The following is an 18,288-nucleotide window of genomic DNA, read 5'->3' as shown; positions in this document are numbered from 1 at the left end:
TATGTTGGCCCATTCCTCCATGCAGAGCTCCTCTAGAGCAGTGATGTTTTGGGCCTGTCGCTGGGCAACACAGAGTTTCAACTCCCTCCAAAGGTTTCCTGGAGACTGGCTAGGCCACTCTAGGACCTTCATATGCTTCTTACGAAGCCACTCCTTCGTTGCCCTGGTGGTGTGCTTAGGATCATTATCATGCTGAAAGACCCATCCACGTTTCATCTTCAATGCCCTTGCTGATGGAAGGAGGTTTGCGCTCAAAATCTCACGATACATGGCCCCATTCATTCTTTCATGTGCAGAGATCAGTCGTCCTGGTCCCTTTACAGAGAAACAACCCCAAAGCATGATGTTTCCACCCCCATGCTTCACAGTAGGTATGGTGTTCTTTGGATGCAACTCAGCATTCTGTCTCTTCAAGAGCCGACGAGTTTTGTTTCTACCAAACAGTTCTACTTTGGTTTCATCAGACCATATGACATTCTCCCAATACTCTTCTGGATAATCCAAATGCTCTCTAGCAAACTTCAGATGGCCCCGGACATGTACTGGCTTAAGCATGGGGACACGTCTGGCACTGCAGGATTTGATTCCCTGGTGGCATAGTGTATTACTGATGGTAGCCTTTGTTACGGTGGTCCCAGCTCTATGCAGGTCATTCACTAGGTTTCTCAGTGGTTCTGGGATTTTTGCTCACCGTTCTTGTGATCATTTTGACCCCACAGGGTGAGATCTTGTGTGGAGTCCCAGATCAAGTTAGATTATCAGTGGACTTGTATGTCTTCAATTTTCTTATTACTGCTCCCACAGTTGATTTCATCACACCAAGCTGCTTGCCTATTGCAGATTCAGTCTTCCCAGCCTGGTGAAGGGCTACAATTTTGTTTCTGGTGTCCTTCGACAGCTCTTTGGTCTTCACCATAGTGGAGTTTGGCGTGTGACTGTTTGAGGTTGTGGACAGGTGTCTTTTATACTAATAACAAGTTCAAACAGGTGCCATTACTACAGGTAATGAGCGGAGGACAGAGGAGCCTCTTAAAGAAGAAGTTACAGGTCTGTGAGAGCCAGAAATCTTGCATGTTTTTAGGTGACCAAATACTTATTTTCCACCATAATTTGCAAAATAAATCTTGCCAAATCAGAAAAGGTGATTTTCTGAATTGGTCTTCTCATTTTTGACTCTCATAGTTGTGATCTACCTATGATGTCAATTACAGGCATCTCTCATTTTTTAAGTGGGAGAACTTGCACAATTGGTGGCTGACTAAATACCTTTTTTCCCACTGCATATAATTAATGTGATTGCAGGTATTGACTTAGACAATTGGGTAACTTAGATAATACTATGTATGTATCTACCAGATAGTGAATTTTGTATGTAGGGTTGTGGTGCCACCTAGTGGTTTCCCACTTCTTTTACTTGTTTTTATTCAGTTTTCTTAATTTTTTTTATCTATAAAAATGTTGACATCATTATTTACAAATGTGGTTGTCTTGTACATTCTTTCTTTACATTATCTATGTTTCTCTATGCATTGAACCTTCTAGTTTGTACATGCAAAATGTCTATTCTGACATACCCATTGGGGGTGTTTGTGCTTTTGCGATGTGACTGTGGACACATTTCCTAAAAGGACAATATGCAAGCAGCTGGTGAAAAGAAATGGAGAGGTCTGTACTTTTTATTGCAGACACACTTCAACTGTGAGAGACAGAATCTTAAAAAAAATCTTAATCTTAACACCTTTATCCCCCAAGGCTATTTTCACCTTCATGACAAGGCCAAATATTACAATTCTCACCACTGTCACTTTATGAGATAATATTTCTGGATTGCTTCAACGGATCCCACCTATTCTGATTTTAGCGACATATTGTACTTCATGATAGTGGTAAAATTTCTGCGATATGACTTGTGTTTATTTGTGAAAAAAATGGAAATTTATGGAAAATTTTGAAAATGTAGCAATTTTTAAACTTTGAATTCTTATGCCCTTAAATCAGTCATATCACATAAAATAGTTAATAAATAACATATTCCACATGTCTACTTTACATCAGCACAATTTTTGAAACCCAATTTTTTGTTAGGACGTTATAAGGGTTAAAAGTTAACCAGATATTTCTCATTTTTCCCCAAACATTTACAAAACCATTTTTTTAGGGTCCACATCACATTGGAAGTGACTTTGAGATATCTATATGACAGAAAATACCCAAAGTGACACCATTGTAAAAACTGAACCCCTTAAGCATATTCAAGAATTTCATATTCAGGTGCTTCACAGGAATTAATGGAATGTGGAAGGAAAAAAATTACATTTAACTTTTTCACAAAATGTTTACATTAGGCCCAAAGTTTTATATTTCACAAAGGTACCAAGAAAGAATGGACTTCAAAATATGTAGTGAAATTTCTGTTTGGGTGCGCGGCAGGGATTGGAAGTGAAAGAGCGCCTTTTCACTTTTTGAATGCAAAATTTCTTGGAATCATTAGCGGACACCATGTCGCGTTTGGAGAGCCCCTGATGTGCCTCAACAGTAGAAACCCCCCCATAAGTGACCCAATTTTGGAAACTAGACCCCTCAAGGAACCTATCAAGATGTGTGGTGAGCACTTTGAACCCACAAGTGCTTTACAAAAGTTTATAACGCAAAGCCGTGGAAATAAAAAAATCTTTAAAAATCTAATTTTTTTCACAAAAATTATCTTTTAACCCCAAATTTTTTATTTTTTTCCAAGGGTATCAGGAGACTTGGACCAAAAAGTTGTTGCACAATTTCTTCTGAGTACGATGACACTCCATATGTAACACCCCAGGTTCCTGGTTGTTACAGTGGCATTGCTTTCCTCACGGGGAGAGTGATATCATGCGTGGAAGTGATGAAGGATTCCTTTTATCAGGTATTCACAAACATGCAACATGTTCTTACTCCAGGCCAGAAAGGGGAGCTCTTATCCAGCTTGTGGGTGGCACCCATATATATATATATTGGTCTGGAGGGGAAGTTAGTTAGTGAGTGAGAGGAGTTTGTGAGTGCCAGACAGCAGACTGGAGCAGTCTGAGGCAGAGAGTTTGAGAGAGCAAGAGAGGGTTGTGCAGCCACAAGAGGTGCTGCAGCTCCTGGAAAGAGATAAAGGAAAGCAGAACAGATTGTAGAGAGCATGAAGGGGAAGTGAAGTGCAGGAGAGTAAGGAGCTGGAGAGAGAAGCTGCGACTGGCCTTCCTCCATGCTGAGCACAGATACCGGTAGCCGGAAGACCGAGGTTGTGCAGTACTGTATGTCTCACGGCAGAAACCGGTAGGACAGCAGATTGCAAATTACCTGTCCACTATTTATACCTGAGGACACAGTGGCAGATAGAGCCCAGGTCGTGATAGAGATCCTGTAAAAAGGCTCGAGCTATCTGTCGTACGGGTAGTGTCCTACCTGCAAGGGGGACCGAGAAAAAAAGTGAGGACCCTGTGAGAGGCCTAAGGCAGCAAGGGACTACACCACAGCGCTAGAAGGAAGGCTTCCAACCCCACCTGGTAAGGGGGATTCCAGATTCGTTTTCAAGCCGGCCAGACCATACTAGTACCTGTACTCCAGTACCATGGACTGTGGATGCCTGAACCCTTCAGGAAAGAGGTAAAGAGACTGCAACCCCGTGTCCTGTTTCTTTCTACACCACCTACCGCCTGTCCCTACTACACCGGGAGCCCTGGGGACCCAGCTTCACCTGTGGGAACCATTCCATCCCAGCTGCCATAACATCACCCCAGTGGACCCCTTTAAGCAGCATCCCTGACTGAATACCAGTTAGCGTCATGAAAAAACTTTATTCAAATACCCCTTTAAAGACCTTTCCCTTTTACATGGGTGCTCAGGGCCACGGACCGGGTCGCCGCTGTGACACATCCCTTTAAGTACCGGACCCGATACTGAATACCCCATAGCCCTGGCGGGCATTCCACATATGTGGGGGAACCCACTGTTTGCGCATACGGAAGGGCTCAGAAGGGAATGGTCACCATTTGACTTTTAGAACGAAAAAGTGGCTGTAATTGAGAGCAGATACTATTTTGCATTTGTAGAGCCCCTGATGTGCCTAAACAGTGGAAACACCCCACTAGTGACCCTATGTTGGAATTGATCTAGTGTTTTCCTGGTACGTGAATTTTATAATGTGGTGGCATATACGTAAATTTTATAGAGTGGATCAGGTTGGCATATGTGAGTTGTTCAGTGTACGTCAGGTTGAAATACATGAGTTGTGCAAGTCAGAAATGAATGTAATAGTCCATGGATGTGTGGTACAGTCGGAAGCATTCTTTTATACACAGACCAGTTTTGTCGGGGCAGGTGCCGCATTGCCAATTAGTGTCCTTGCGCATTCCCCTTTTGTGACATTTTTGTGACCTTCCTTTCTTTGTGGTTTAAGGGACCTCACCAATGAACTGTTGGCCTGGTACAATATGAGCATTTTGAGTTCTGGAAGTACTTGGACCTGTTTTTTCCTGATTGCCAAATATCAGGGCCTTAATCACTACCTCTTGGAACCGAAGGTACAATGTACTGATCTGGCCTGCACATTGTGATAGCACGAAAGCGTTGTACATTGCCATCTGTACGATGTGCACAGTCATCTTCTTGTACTACAGCTTGGCCTTTCTCATGGCACTGAATGGCTAAAGGACGTGATTAGAGAGATCAAACCCCCCATGTTCTTGTTGCACCCCAGTACAGTGTGGTTTGTGGACCTATGTAGCGGTACCTCGTACAGTGGTGGGGGTGCTGTCATCATCATGTATGGTGGTCAAGAAAAGGACATACCGCTTGTCCTTGTACTTGATCAGCAGCATGCTGTCACTATATTGGGCTCTGCTCTTGTCCTTCCCGAGCAGCTACCCAATTAGCGTCTTAGAGAGGCCTTTCTGATTTTTGCAGACAGGAGCGCAGGCTACAATACCTCACGCAGAGAGGGACTTGAACAGTTGGATGCTGGTATAAAAGTTATCTACGTAGAGGTGATAACCTTGATCCAGCAGTGGGTGCACCAAATCCCACACAATTTTTCAACTCACTCAAAGGACAAGGAGATATTCAGGGAGTTCAATCCAGGTGTCCTTCACTTCAAAAACCCTAAACTTGTGGGTGTACCCTCGATGGCAATAGGACGCACGCATGGATGTGGTGCAAAAAGGGGGTAAAAAAAAAGACAGGAAAAAAAGTCCTTGCCAAAAATGAGCACGGGTGCTAATCAGTGAGTGGTGCAAAGGATGGGGAAATGTTAAGGGAAAAAAAAAGGCGAGCACGTGTGCACATCAGTGAATCACTGAACAACGCTTGGCAGTTGCAGGACACAGGCACGGGGGTGGTGCAAAAGAGAGGGGGATAAAAAATAGGCAGGGAAAAAATGTCCTAGAAAACAGCGAGCACAAGTGCAGATCAGTAATTTGCATCACTGATCAAGAGCTTGGTGGCTGGAGGATGCACGAAAAAGAAAAAATCTGCCATAAAATGAGCGATCAAGTACCGATCAGCGATCAAGTACTGATCAGCGCTCGGTGGCAGCAGGGGGGAGAATGTAAAGAGAGGGGAAGAGGGGGGCAAAGGAGGGAGGAAGAAGGGGATTGGGGTGGATTAGGAAATATCAGGTGGGATCAGGAACTCTTATTTCTTCTTTCTTCAGAAGCAGCAGGAGCATGAACAGCAGTGATGCATAGGCATCTAAAAGTCGGTGACACCACAAGGCCAAGCACAGCATGACAGATCAGCACAGTGACTGCTCTCCAACATCCCCAAGCTGGAATCAGGAAGTTCAGAGCGGTCACTGTGGGGTCAGATCACATCTGTGCTCTCTGATTGGTGCGATCAACATCTTCGTTGATTGCACCGATCAGAGCTGGCCCTGGTGACTCCGTGCTTGTTAGGCTACAGTCTATGATTGGTGCTCTTACAGCAACAATTGTAGGCTGGACTTCAGTATTTCCAAAAATCTCATTGCCAGAAACACTGAAAACCCTACGATTGGCTGTTCAGAATTGAACAGCCAATCACAGCGATCGTAGTTGTGGAGTGGCAGCGACACCCCCCCAGGGCAATGATGCCATGTGCCCTGCTTCAAGATGGCGCAGGCACAGGGAAGCAATCACTGCACCAGCAGTAGCGGTAACGAATTTTATCCATAACGTACCCAGTGCATTTAAGGTCGGTAAGTACCTGCCAACCAAGGCGTATTGGCTACGTCTAAGGTTGCGAAGAGGTTAAAAAAATCCAGCAAATCACATTGTATGATTTTTACATAATTAAATTGCATTTTGTTGCATTAAATTGTTTTGTTTTTCTATTGGACCAAATACTTATTTCAAGTTAATTGTAAAAATCGTACAATGTGATTTTCTGGATTTTTTTTACGATTAAGATTCTGTCTCCCAAAGTTGAAGTGTACATACGTTAAAAATTACAGACCTCTCAATTCCTTCTCACCAAGCTGCTTGCCTATTGTCCTGCAGCCCATTCCAGACTTTTGCTTTTCTCCAATTTTGTCCCTGATGTCTTTAGACAGTTCTTTGGTCTTGACCATGGTGGATAAGTTGGAGGGTGATTGATTGTGTGTTTTATACAGGTAACAAGGTCAAACAGGTGCAATTAATACAGGTAATAAGTGCAGAGTAGGAGGGCTTCATAAAGAAAAACTAACAGATCTGTGAAAGTGACAAAGTCACTGGTAAAGTACTGGAGGGGAGCTGTGTCACTATGCTTAATGGCATCAGTGATGTGAATATTTTCCTCCAGCACACTAAGTGCCATGAGGGGTTAAGCTAATTTTCATAATGGGCTGGCTTTCATGTGGTTAGTCTGTGTTCAGCAAGGCTGGAGAGAGGATCTCTAGTGGTTTTTTGTCTTTTGGAGGAAAGACTGAACCTATGTTTTGAACAGCTGACATGTGCCCATAATAGGCGCGGGCAGAATCGCGATCTGCCCGCACCTATTAACTAGTTAAATGCCGCTGTCAAACGCAGACAGCGGCATTTAACTATCGCTTCTGGCCGGTAGGCCGGAAATGACGGCATCGCCGACCTCCGTCACATGATCGGAGGTGGGCGATGCTTGTACCTTGTAACTATAGAGGTCCTTGAGACCTCTATGGTTACTGATCGCCGGTAGCTGTGAGTGCCACCCTGTGGTCGGCGCTCACAGCACACCTGATATTCTGCTACATAGCCGCGAACAGCAGATCGCTGCTATGTAGCAGAGGTGATCATGCTGTGCCTGCTTCTAGCCTCCCATGGAGGCTATTGAAGCATGGCAGAAGTGAAAAAAAAAAAGTTACAAAAAATGTGAAAAAAATAAAAAAAATATAAAAGTTTAAATCACCCCCTTTCGCCCCAATCGAAATAAATCAATAAAAAAAAAATCAAATGTACACATATTTGGTATTGCCGCTTTCAGAATCGTCCGATCTATCAATTAAAAAAAAGCATTAACCTGATCACTAAACGGCGTAGCGATAAAAAAATTAGAAATGCCAGAATTAAGTTTTTTTGGTCGCCACGACATTGCATTAAAATGCAATAACGGGCGATCAAAATAACGTATCTGCACCAAAATGCTATCATTAAAAACGTCATCTCGGCACGCAAAAAATAAGCCCTCAACCGACCCCAGATCATGAAAAATGGAGACGCTACGAGTATCGGAATATGGCGCCATTTTTTTTTTTTTTTTTTTAGCAAAGTTTGGAACTTTTTTTCACCACTTAGGTAAAAAATAACCTAGTCATGTTAGGTGTCTATGAACTCGTACTGACCTGGAGAATCATAATGGCAGGTCAGTTTTAGCATTTAGTGAACCTAGCAAAAAGGCCAAACAAAAAACAAGTGTGGGACTGCACTTTTTTTGCAATTTCACCGCAATTGGATTTTTTTCCCCGTTTTCTAGTACACGACATGCTAAAACCAATGATGTTGTTCAAAAGTACAACTCATCCCGCAAAAATAAGCCCTCATATGGCCAAATTGACGGAAAAATAAAAAAGTTATGGCTCTGGGAAGGAGGGGAGTGAAAAACGAACACGGAAAAACAAAAAATCCCAAGGTCATTAAAAAGGTTAAGACCTCACAGTCGAAACGCATTGCTCGTTATTTTCTCCTGATTCCTCAGTGAGCATTTGATATACCCTTTTAATGAGTTATAAATAAATGTGAAGTTTTACTTTTACCTTTCTGGATAAATCTTTTTCTATAATGTTATACTATGGGTCAGTGCAGATCTGTGATGTACAGTTGCTTCTCACAAAATTAGAATATCATCAAAAAGTTAATTTATTTCAGTTCTTCAACACAAAACGTGAAACTCGTATATTATATAGTCATTACAAACAGTGATCTATTTCAAGTGTTTATTTCTGTTAATGTTCATGATTATGGCTTACAGCCAATGAAAACCCAAAATTCATTATCTCAGTAAGTTAGAATAATTATCAAAAAACACCTGCAAAGGCTTCCTAATAGCTTAAAAAGGTCCCGTAGTCTGTCTCAGTAGGTTTCACAATCATGGGGAAGGCTGCTGACTTGACAGATGTCCAGAAGGCAGTGACTGACACACTCCACAAGGAGGGTAAGCCACAAAAGGTTATTGCTAAAGAAGCTGTCTGTTCACAGAGTGCTGTATCCAAGCATATTAACCCCTTTCTGACATGGGACGTACTATCCCGTCGAGGTGGGGTGGGCCCCCATGACCATGGACGGGATAGTACATCCAGTGCGATCGGCGGCGCTCGCGGGGGGAGCGCCGCCGATCGCGGCCGGGTGTCAGCTGCCTATCGCAGCTGACATCCGGCACTATGTGCCAGGAGCGGTCACGGACCGCCCCCGGCACATTAACCCCCGGCTTCCCTGAGCCCCCCGCAGCAACGCGATGTGATCGCGTTGCTGCGAGGGTCTTACCTCCCTCCCTGCCTGCTCGAGCCCCGGATCCAAGATGGCCGCGGATCCGGGTCCTGCAGGGAGGGAGGTGGCTTCACAGAGCCTGCTCAGAGCAGGCACTGTGAAGCAGCCTGCACTGCTCTCAGATCGGTGATCTGACAGAGTGCTGTGCAAACTGTCAGATCATCGATCTGTGATGTCCCCCCCCCCTGGGACAAAGTAAAAAAGTAAAAAAAAAAAATTTCAAATGTGTAAAAAAAAATAAAAAAAAATATTCCAAAATAATGAAAAAAAAAAAAATATTATTCCCATAAATACATTTCTTTATCTAAATAAAAAAAACAAAACAATAAAAGTACATATATTTAGTATAGCCGCGTCCGTAACGGCCCGACCTATAAAACTAGCCCACTAGTTAACCCCTTCAGTAAACACCGTAAGAAAAAAAAAAAACGAGGCAAAAAACAACGCTTTATTATCATACCGCCGAACAAAAAGTGGAATAACACGCGATCAAAAAGACAGATATAAATAACCATGGTACCGCTGAAAACGTCATCTTGTCCCGCAAAAAACGAGCCACCATACAGCATCATCAGCAAAAAAAAAAAAAGTTATAGTCCTGAGAATAAAGCGATGCAAAAATAATTATTTTTTCTATAAAATAGTTTTTATCGTATAAAAGCGCCAAAACATAAAAAAATGATATAAATGAGGTATCGCTGTATTCGTACTGACCCGAAGAATAAAACTGCTTTATCAATTTTACCAAACGCGGAACGGTATAAACGCCTCCCCCAAAAGAAATTCATGAATAGCTGGTTTTTGGTCATTCTGCCTCACAAAAATCGGAATAAAAAGCGATCAAAAAATGTCACGTGCCCGAAAATGTTACCAATAAAAACGTCAACTCGTCCCACAAAAAACAAGACCTCATATGACTCTGTGGACCAAAATATGGAAAAAGTATAGCTCTCAAAATGTGGTAACGCAAAAAATATTTTTTGCAATAAAAAGCGTCTTTCAGTGTGTGGCGGCTGCCAATCATAAAAATCCGCTAAATAACCCGCTATAAAAGTAAATAAACCCCCCTTCATCACCCCCTTAGTTAGGATAAAATTAAAAAATGTATTTATTTCCATTTTCCCATTAGGGTTAGGGCTAGGGTTAGGGCTAGGGTTAGGGCTAGGGTTAAGGTTAGGGCTAGGGTTAGGGTTAGGGCTAGGGTTAGGGCTAGGGTTAGGGCTAGGGTTAGGGTTAGGGTTAGGGCTAGGGTTAGGGTTAGGGTTAGGGCTAGGGTTAGGGTTAGGGTTAGGGCTAGGGTTAGGGTTAGGGCTACAGTTAGGGTTCGGGTTGGGGCTAAAGTTACAGTTAGGGTTTAGATTACATTTACAGTTGTGAATAGGGTTGGGATTAGGGTTAGGGGTGTGTCAGGGTTAGAGGTGTGGTTAGGGTTACTGTTGGGATTAGGGTTAGGGGTGTGTTTGGATTAGGGTTTCAGTTATAATTGTGGGGTTTCCACTGTTTAGGCACATCAGGGGCTCTCCAAACGCGACATGGCGTCCGATCTCAATTCCAGCCAATTCTGCGTTGAAAAAGTAAAACAGTGCTTCTTCCCTTCCGAGCTCTCCCGTGTGCCCAAACAGGGGTTTACCCCAACATATGGGGTATCAGCGTACTCAGGACAAATTGGGCAACAAATTTTAGGGTCCAATTTCTCCTGTTACCCTCGGGAAAATACAAAACTGGGGGCTAAAAAAATAATTTTTGTGGGAAAAAAATTTTGTTTTATTTTTACGGCTCTGCATTATAAAATTCTGTGAAGCACTTGGTGGGTCAAAGTGCTCACCACACCTCTAGATAAGTTCCTTAGGGGGTCTACTTTCCAAAATGGTGTCACTTGTGGGGGGTTTCAATGTTTAGGCACATCAGTGGCTCTTCAAACGCAACATGGCGTCCCATCTCAATTCCTGTCAATTTTGCATTGAAAAGTCAAACGGCGCTCCTTCCCTTCCGAGCTCTCCCATCCGCCCAAACAGTGGTTTACCCCCACATATGGGCTATCAGCGTACTCAGGACAAATTTTACAACAACTTTTGGGGTCCAATTTCTTCTCTTACCCTTGGGAAAATAAAAAATTGGGGGCGAAAAGATAATTTTTGTGAAAAAATATGATTTTTTTATTTTTACGGTTCTACATTATAAACTTCTGTGAAGCACTTGGTGGGTCAAAGTGCTCACCACACCTCTAGATAAGTTCCTTAGGGGGTCTACTTTCCAAAATGGTGTCACTTGTGGGGGGTTTCAATGTTTAGGCACATCAGGGGCTCTCCAAACGAAACATGGCGTCCCATCTCAATTCTAGTCAATTTTGCATTGAAAAGTCAAATGGCGCTCCTTCGCTTCCGAGCTCTGCCATGCGCCCAAACAGTGGTTTACCCCCATATGTGGGGTATTGGCGTACTCAGGACAAATTGTACAACAATGCTTGGGGTCCATTTTCTCCTGTTACCCTTGGTAAAATAAAACAAATTGGAGCTGAATTAAATTTTTTGTGAAAAAAAGTTAAATGTTCATTTTTATTTAAACATTCAAAAAATTCCTGTGAAGCACCAGAAGGGTTAATAAACTTCTTGAATATGGTTTTGAGCACCTTGAGGGGTGTAGTTTTTAGAATGGTGTCACACTTGGGTATTTTCTATCATATAGACCCCTCAAAATGACTTCAAATGAGATGTGGTCCCTAAAAAAAAATGGTGTTGTAGAAATGAGAAATTGCTGGTCAACTTTTAACCCTTATAACTCACTAAAAAAAAAAAATTTTGGTTCCAAAATTGTGCTGATGTAAAGTAGACATGTGGGAAATGTTACTTATTAAGTATTTTGTGTGACATATCTCTGTGATTTAATTGCATAAAAATTCAAAGTTGGAAAATTGCGAAATTTTCATACTTTTTGCCAAATTTCCGTTTTTTTCACAAATAAACGCAGGTTCTATCAAAGAATTTTTACCATTGTCATGAAGTACAATATGTCACGAGAAAACAATGTCAGAATCACTGGGATCCGTTGAAGCGTTCCAGAGTTATAACCTCATAAAGGGACAGTGGTCAGAATTGTAAAAATTGGCCCGGTCATTAACGTGCAAACCACCCTTGGGGGTAAAGGGGTTAATGGACAGTTGAGTGGAAGGAAAAAAAAGTGTGGGAGAAAAAGGTGCACAAGCAACATGTTTTCTTGCAAATCCATGGGCAAATCTGCAACAGAGTTTAGAAAAAAAAACAGTTTTAAACACTGGTCACAAGGACAGCAACCACAGGTTATTACTTTATGTTCTCTGTAGATCAATTGTCAGTTTTTTTATTCTTCTTGGTATTAGGCTTTGAGGCCGGAGTCACACTAAACATATGAAAAATCAGTCCCACGGCGCTCGCGCTGATGTCAGAAAGGTGAAGTGAGTTCATTGGCCGTGAACTCGCAGGATTGTCAGGCAGCAACGCAAGCAGGAGAACTTTTTCACGCTTGCGGTGCCGTCAGATAGGTAATAGGAGTTCTAAGAGAGACACTGAGTACACGGTGCTCAGTTTCTCGGCTGCATGACAGGCAGCATTGTCGCATCATGTAGTCTGACATCTAGATGTAGCAGAGCTGGACCTGTTGTTGGACAAATGTGAGGAAAATTGGTGTTTGTTTTTTAAATCTTTTGCAGATGATGTGGGTGAGGTCGTAAATATGGTTTAATTAAGATTATTAAAGGAGTCTGTGTCATTCTATCAAAGGACTTTTTTCTGGGTGTCTGTGTTTTTTCCTTACAATGTGACTATGGGGTTAATAATGGGGGCATCTTTTTGATGCCTCTTCATTACTAACCTACAGGGCAAGTAGGAAGAGCGAGGCTACTTGCCAGAATTAAAGTTGCGCCTTTTCTGGGGTGGCTGAAAGCAGATGTTTTTAGCCAGTATCCATGGCCCTTTCCTAGGCTATTAATATCAGCCCACAGCTGTCTGCAAAGCCTTTGCTGATTATTAATTATAGGGGACCACACGTAATCTTTTTTTAGTGTTCCCCCACTTTAATAGCTAGTAAATGCTAAGTCTACAGTTGTGAGCTAATATTAATAGCCTGGTATGCTTCATGGGTATTACCCCCTTCCCAGGCTATAAACATGGCCCTCAGCCGACAGCTTTCCCTCTGCTGGTTCCAAAAAATTGTGTGGGAGCCCACGCCATTTTTTCCGAAAATTAACCTTTCATTAATGACATGTACAGTAAGCAGCACACACATTGTACTAATTGTATTTGTCACAGACATCTACATAAGTATCTATTCTATATGTATTTACTGTATGTAATCTATCTCTTCTATCCTGTCGGCTCCTTAAGTGATTTTACAGTACAGGGTACATGAATTGCCGGCTTTTCTTCTATCTATCTATGCAATATAAATACATATATATATGTGTGTTACTGACATCTATATATACTGTATTTTCCGGACCATAAAATGCACCTTTTTCCCCCAAAATTTTTGGGGAAAATGGGGGTGCATCTTTTGGTGGAATATGCTTACAAATCCACACTGTTTCTCGTTATCAGGCTGTGCTGCTTTCTGTTTCTTCGATGCTTACAAATCCTGTGGCAGTGGCGGTCCCGATGCAGTCTCCCATCCCAGGCTGGTGGCGGGGCTCTGTGGTAGTGGGGGGGCTCCGCTCCACCGGCATTTTGTGAAAGTCTGAAAGCCCCCACAGCTCCGTTGCTTCGATGCGGTGTGGTGGTCTCCGGCAAAATGGCCGCCTGGGATGGTGCATGCTCAGATTCAGATCTCGGCAACGAGATCAGAATCTGAGCATGCACTGCCCACGGCGGCCATTTTCCTGGAGCCACCGCATCGCAGCAGCGTAGCTGTGAGGGCTTCTGGGCTTTGATGAAATGCCAGTGGAGCGGAGCCCCGCCACTACCACAGAGCCTAATCACCACCACACCACCACGGAGCGCTGCCACCCCGCAGACCGCTTCCGCCCCGCCACCCCACAGAGCCCAGGCAACTCACAGAGCCCAGGCACCCCACAGAGCCCCGTCACCACACCACCACAGAGCGCTGTCACCCTGCCATTCTACAGAGCCCAACCACCACACAGAGCCCAGGCACCCCACAGAGCCCAGGCACCCCACAGAGCCAAGGCACCCCACAGAGCCCAGGCACCCCACAGAGCCCCGTCACCACCACACCACCACAGAGCGCTGCCGCCCTGCCATTCTACAGAGCCCAGGCACCCCACAGAGCCCAGCCACCCAACAGAGCCCAGCCACCCCACAAAGCACCGCCACCACAAAGATCACTGCCGCAACACAGAGCACTGTCACCGCACCAGCCTGGGATGGGATTTCCTGGAGGCCACTGCACCAGCCTGGACCACCGAACGACCCCTGTGACCACTTCACCACCTGTTCCAATCCCTTCCCTGGTAAGCTGAATTCGGACTGTAAGACGGACCCCCATTTGACACATTATTTTTTTTTTACCTATTTTCCTACTAAAAATTTGGGGGGGTGTTTTATGGTCCTGTGCGTCTTATAGTCTGAAAAATACGGTATATGTATTCTATGTGTAAATATCTATTCTGTCTATTCTATTCTAACCTGGCACGCTGTGATTTCACTGTATGCGGCACATGAATTGCCAGCTTTTCAAAGGACATCGGTGCGTAAAGATCGGACAGCACTCGCATGGTCCGAGTGCTGTGCGATTTTTTTTCTCGCACTCATAGGCTTGCATTGGCGAGTCTTGGCCGAGTCTTGGTGACAATCGCAGCATGCTGCGATTTTACACGCAGCCTGAATACGCCCGAGAAAATAAATGTTGATTTAAGCTGCCCCACAGATTAACACTGGTCCAAGTTCTATGCGATATTTTGTCGCATAGCACTCGCTCATATTTTACAGTAGTGTGACGCCAGCCTAACAAAACTTTACTAAAAGTCATGTGTGGATTACACGTGCTTTTAGTGCTTTTCCGCATATGCATTTTTTTCCTTCGGAATTTCCACCTCTGATGCAAATCTATTGGGAAAATCTGCACATAAATTTCAGTGTACCCGCAAGAGAGATTGACATTATAATATTATTTATATTATATAGCACCATTGATCCCATGGTGCTGTACATGAAAAGGGGTTACATACAAAATACAGATATCACTTACAGTAAGCAAACTAACAATTACAGACTGATACAGAGGGTCGAGGACTCTGCCCTTGCGGGGTTACATTCTACAGGATAGTGGGGAAGGAGACAGTAGGTTGAGGGTTGTAGGAGCTCCGGTGTTGGTGAGGTGGTAGCTTCGGTAGTGATGAGGAGGCAGCGGGGTCAGTGCAGGCTGTAGGCTTTCCTGAAGAGATGGGTTTTCAGGTTCCGTCTGAAGGATCCGAATGTGGTTGATAGTCGGACGTGTTGCGGCAGAGAATTCCAGAGGATGGGGGATATTCGGGAGAAGTCTGTTACATGTTACATGTTACGGATTTCGTCACGCACGTCAGGTGAGTTTACGGAGCATAAAGAAGCTCAGTAAGCATGAAATTTACCGTAAATCCCATCTACTTTGCTGTAACTGTAAGACGCTGCAAAAATACACAGCGTAAAAATCTCACCAAAAAATCATTGTCGGATTTTAAACTTAGTGTATAGGACATGCCATACAGTTAATAGCAAACACTGTGCACCTTTTTGGTCCAATAACACTGATTTTCATTCATGTTTCTGGCAGGATGAAAAAAAGCAACTGATGACTACAAATGTGTGGCTGAGACAGGTAATGGAAATAATTCCTTATATACAGAGTTTAGCCAAACTTACTGAAAATATCTGAGGGAAAATGGGGTGCAATTTTTGTCACACCTGCTCATATTTTATGGCACTGAGACCCACACCACTACCCCATTAAAGAGAAGTCACAGAAATCACATGGTAATTCATGACGTTTATGTTGTGATTTCATGAGATGGACACTTGGATGATAGACTGACATACCTCATTTAAAAGGAATCTGTCAGCAGGTTTTTGCTACCTCATCTGAGAGTGTCATAATGTAGGAAAAGAGATCCTGATTCGCTGTGTATGGGTGGAGAGGATGATGTTGCAGCCCTCTGGAAACCCCTGTTATTTTAAACATATGAAAATGTACTGTATTGTATGTGTTATCCTCCTGGAGGCTGCAGTTCCTCCTAGTCAGGTGTGACAATGACAGAGTTAACTGTAGGGCCGGCCCAGGGTTGGGTAGGAGTACTAGTGGCCAGTTTAGCATTTCCTGTTTGAGTCGTAAGTGACAGCGTAGAAGGAGAAAGGACACCCTGAGAGGATGGTTATCATCACCGGGCATGTGTGTGAAGAAATCAGGAAGATGGTGACAGAGCAAGAGAATTCCAGTGGTGGCAGAGTTCTTCTTAAAGCTTCTAGGAAGGTCTTTAAGGGACTTTTGGGAACGTCTTAAGGTACCTTCACACATAACGATATCGTTAACGATATCGTTGCTTTTTGTGACGTAGCAACGATATCGTTAAGGAAATCGTTCTGTGTGACAGCGACCAACGATCAGGCCCCTGCTGTGATGTCGTTGGTCACTGAGGAAAGTCCAGAACTTTATTTCGTCGCTGGATCTCCTGCTGACATCGCTGGATCGGCGTGTGTGACGCCGATCCAGCGATGTCTTCACTGGTAACCAGGGTAAACATCGGGTTACTAAGCACAGGGCCGCGCTTAGTAAACGTTAAAAAAACAAACAGTACATACTTACCTTCAGCTGTCTGTCCCCGGTGCTGTGCTTCTCTGCACTCCTCCTGCATCCTGTGTCAGCGCCGGCCAGCCGGAAAGCACAGCCGTGACGTCACCGCTCTGCTTTCCGGCTGACCGGCGCTGACAGTGCAGAGGAAAGCAGAGCGCCGGAGGACAGACACCGGAATGTAAGTATGTAGTGTTTGTGTTTTTAACGTTTACGCTGGTAACCATGGTAAACATCGGGTTACTAAGCGCGGCCCTGCGCTTAGTAACCCGATGTTTACCCTGGTTACCGGGGACCTCGGGATCATTGGTCGCTGGAGAGCTGTCTGTGTGACAGCTCTCCAGCGACCAAACAGCGACGCTGCAGCGATCGACATCATTGTCGGTATCGCTGCAGCATTGCTTAGTGTGACGGTACCCTAAGTGTTGGCCAGATCTTGGAAGCTGAGAGACAGAGTCAGCAAGGCTGGGGTATGTTTAGTAAGGTGACAGCCAGAGCTGCGTCCTAATAATGTGGTTCTAAAGAAGTGTAGTTGAAGTGTAGTGGTCACAGCGAAAAGCATTGCTTTAGGTGATGCTATACTAGGAAAGGATGGAGATCCTCAACTTAATCTGCAATTCTACAGTAATCTCTATTTCACCAACTGTGACACTGTCCATAACCACCGGGAATGCACCTGTCTGTACTGTACAGTAAAACCCAGCTAGCTCAATTCCTGCTACTGTCTGTACATAAGTTTGGTTGTCAGTAAAAAGGACTTTGTTTTTACAAACCGGTATGGTCTCCGTACCGTGGGGTCAAAGGGGACTGGCGCCGTGCAAAGCGTGCTAGAGCCAAACTAGGAGGTGTCCACAACAGAAACATGACTGCACACACATCGACAGGATCCCATTTTTCTGTAGCTTACCGGGGTGTAGAAGATGAGTACCTCACCCATGGCTACCACTCTATGCTATGTTACAGATGTATCACTTAGTTTACTGGGTGCAGCACTTGTGACAGAATCAGAGTTTTCTCTGCTATAGATTAGCAGAGATGAGAAAGGTGACCCTGCCCACACCACAGCTTTCTATGTACATTGTCTATTGACAATGAGCTGCTTATCAGTGCTGGGGGCGGGATTAGACTAGGAGGTACACGGACTGCTAGTACAGCAGTGATAATCTCCTGCTGATAAAGCAATGATCGGAACAACAGCACACGGCCTAATAAGTGACCCATCACTGAAATCAATGTCTCAGACTTTACCTCATACTGTCCTCAGATTACATAGCAAAAACCTGCTGACAGATTCCCTTTAATACTACAGGCCCTGTCTATTGCATGATGGAACCAGCACAGTTTTAAAGATGGGGAGAAAAAAATACATTTCTTCTATTTATACAGCCTATATCCTGCTTTACACTGATCTCAGGCTCCTCACTAGCCCTGTGGACAAACCCCAGACCATAACCCATCTGAAAACAGAAAAACTGCAAACTTTAAAGTGAACCTAACCTTATATAACTTATTGCCTTCAGTAAATGATATGACCATTTTAAAACTGTATTTTAGATTTAGACCATGCTCACATGTTTAGTATTTGGTCAATATGTTACATCAGTAT

The 18,288-nt window shown here is 43.8% G+C and overlaps 1 protein-coding gene across 3 annotated transcripts in view; it reads left to right on the top strand.

Moving 5' to 3' along the window:
* The window catches only part of CHRNB3 (cholinergic receptor nicotinic beta 3 subunit), a 111,478-nt gene that overhangs the window by 62,973 nt on the left and 30,217 nt on the right, over positions 1-18,288 (top strand). For all 3 annotated transcript variants that reach the window (XM_069743154.1, XM_069743156.1, XM_069743155.1), the window contains one exon: positions 15,672-15,716. In XM_069743154.1, the coding sequence (XP_069599255.1) occupies positions 15,672-15,716 (45 nt within the window). The remainder of the gene's footprint in view (positions 1-15,671; positions 15,717-18,288) is intronic.

This window comes from Ranitomeya imitator, chromosome 1 (assembly GCF_032444005.1).
Source record: "Ranitomeya imitator isolate aRanImi1 chromosome 1, aRanImi1.pri, whole genome shotgun sequence".
Taxonomy (NCBI): Eukaryota; Metazoa; Chordata; class Amphibia; order Anura; family Dendrobatidae; genus Ranitomeya; species Ranitomeya imitator.
The sequence above is the reverse complement of the archived record's forward strand: the minus strand, read 5'-3'. Positions and strand labels throughout refer to the sequence as shown.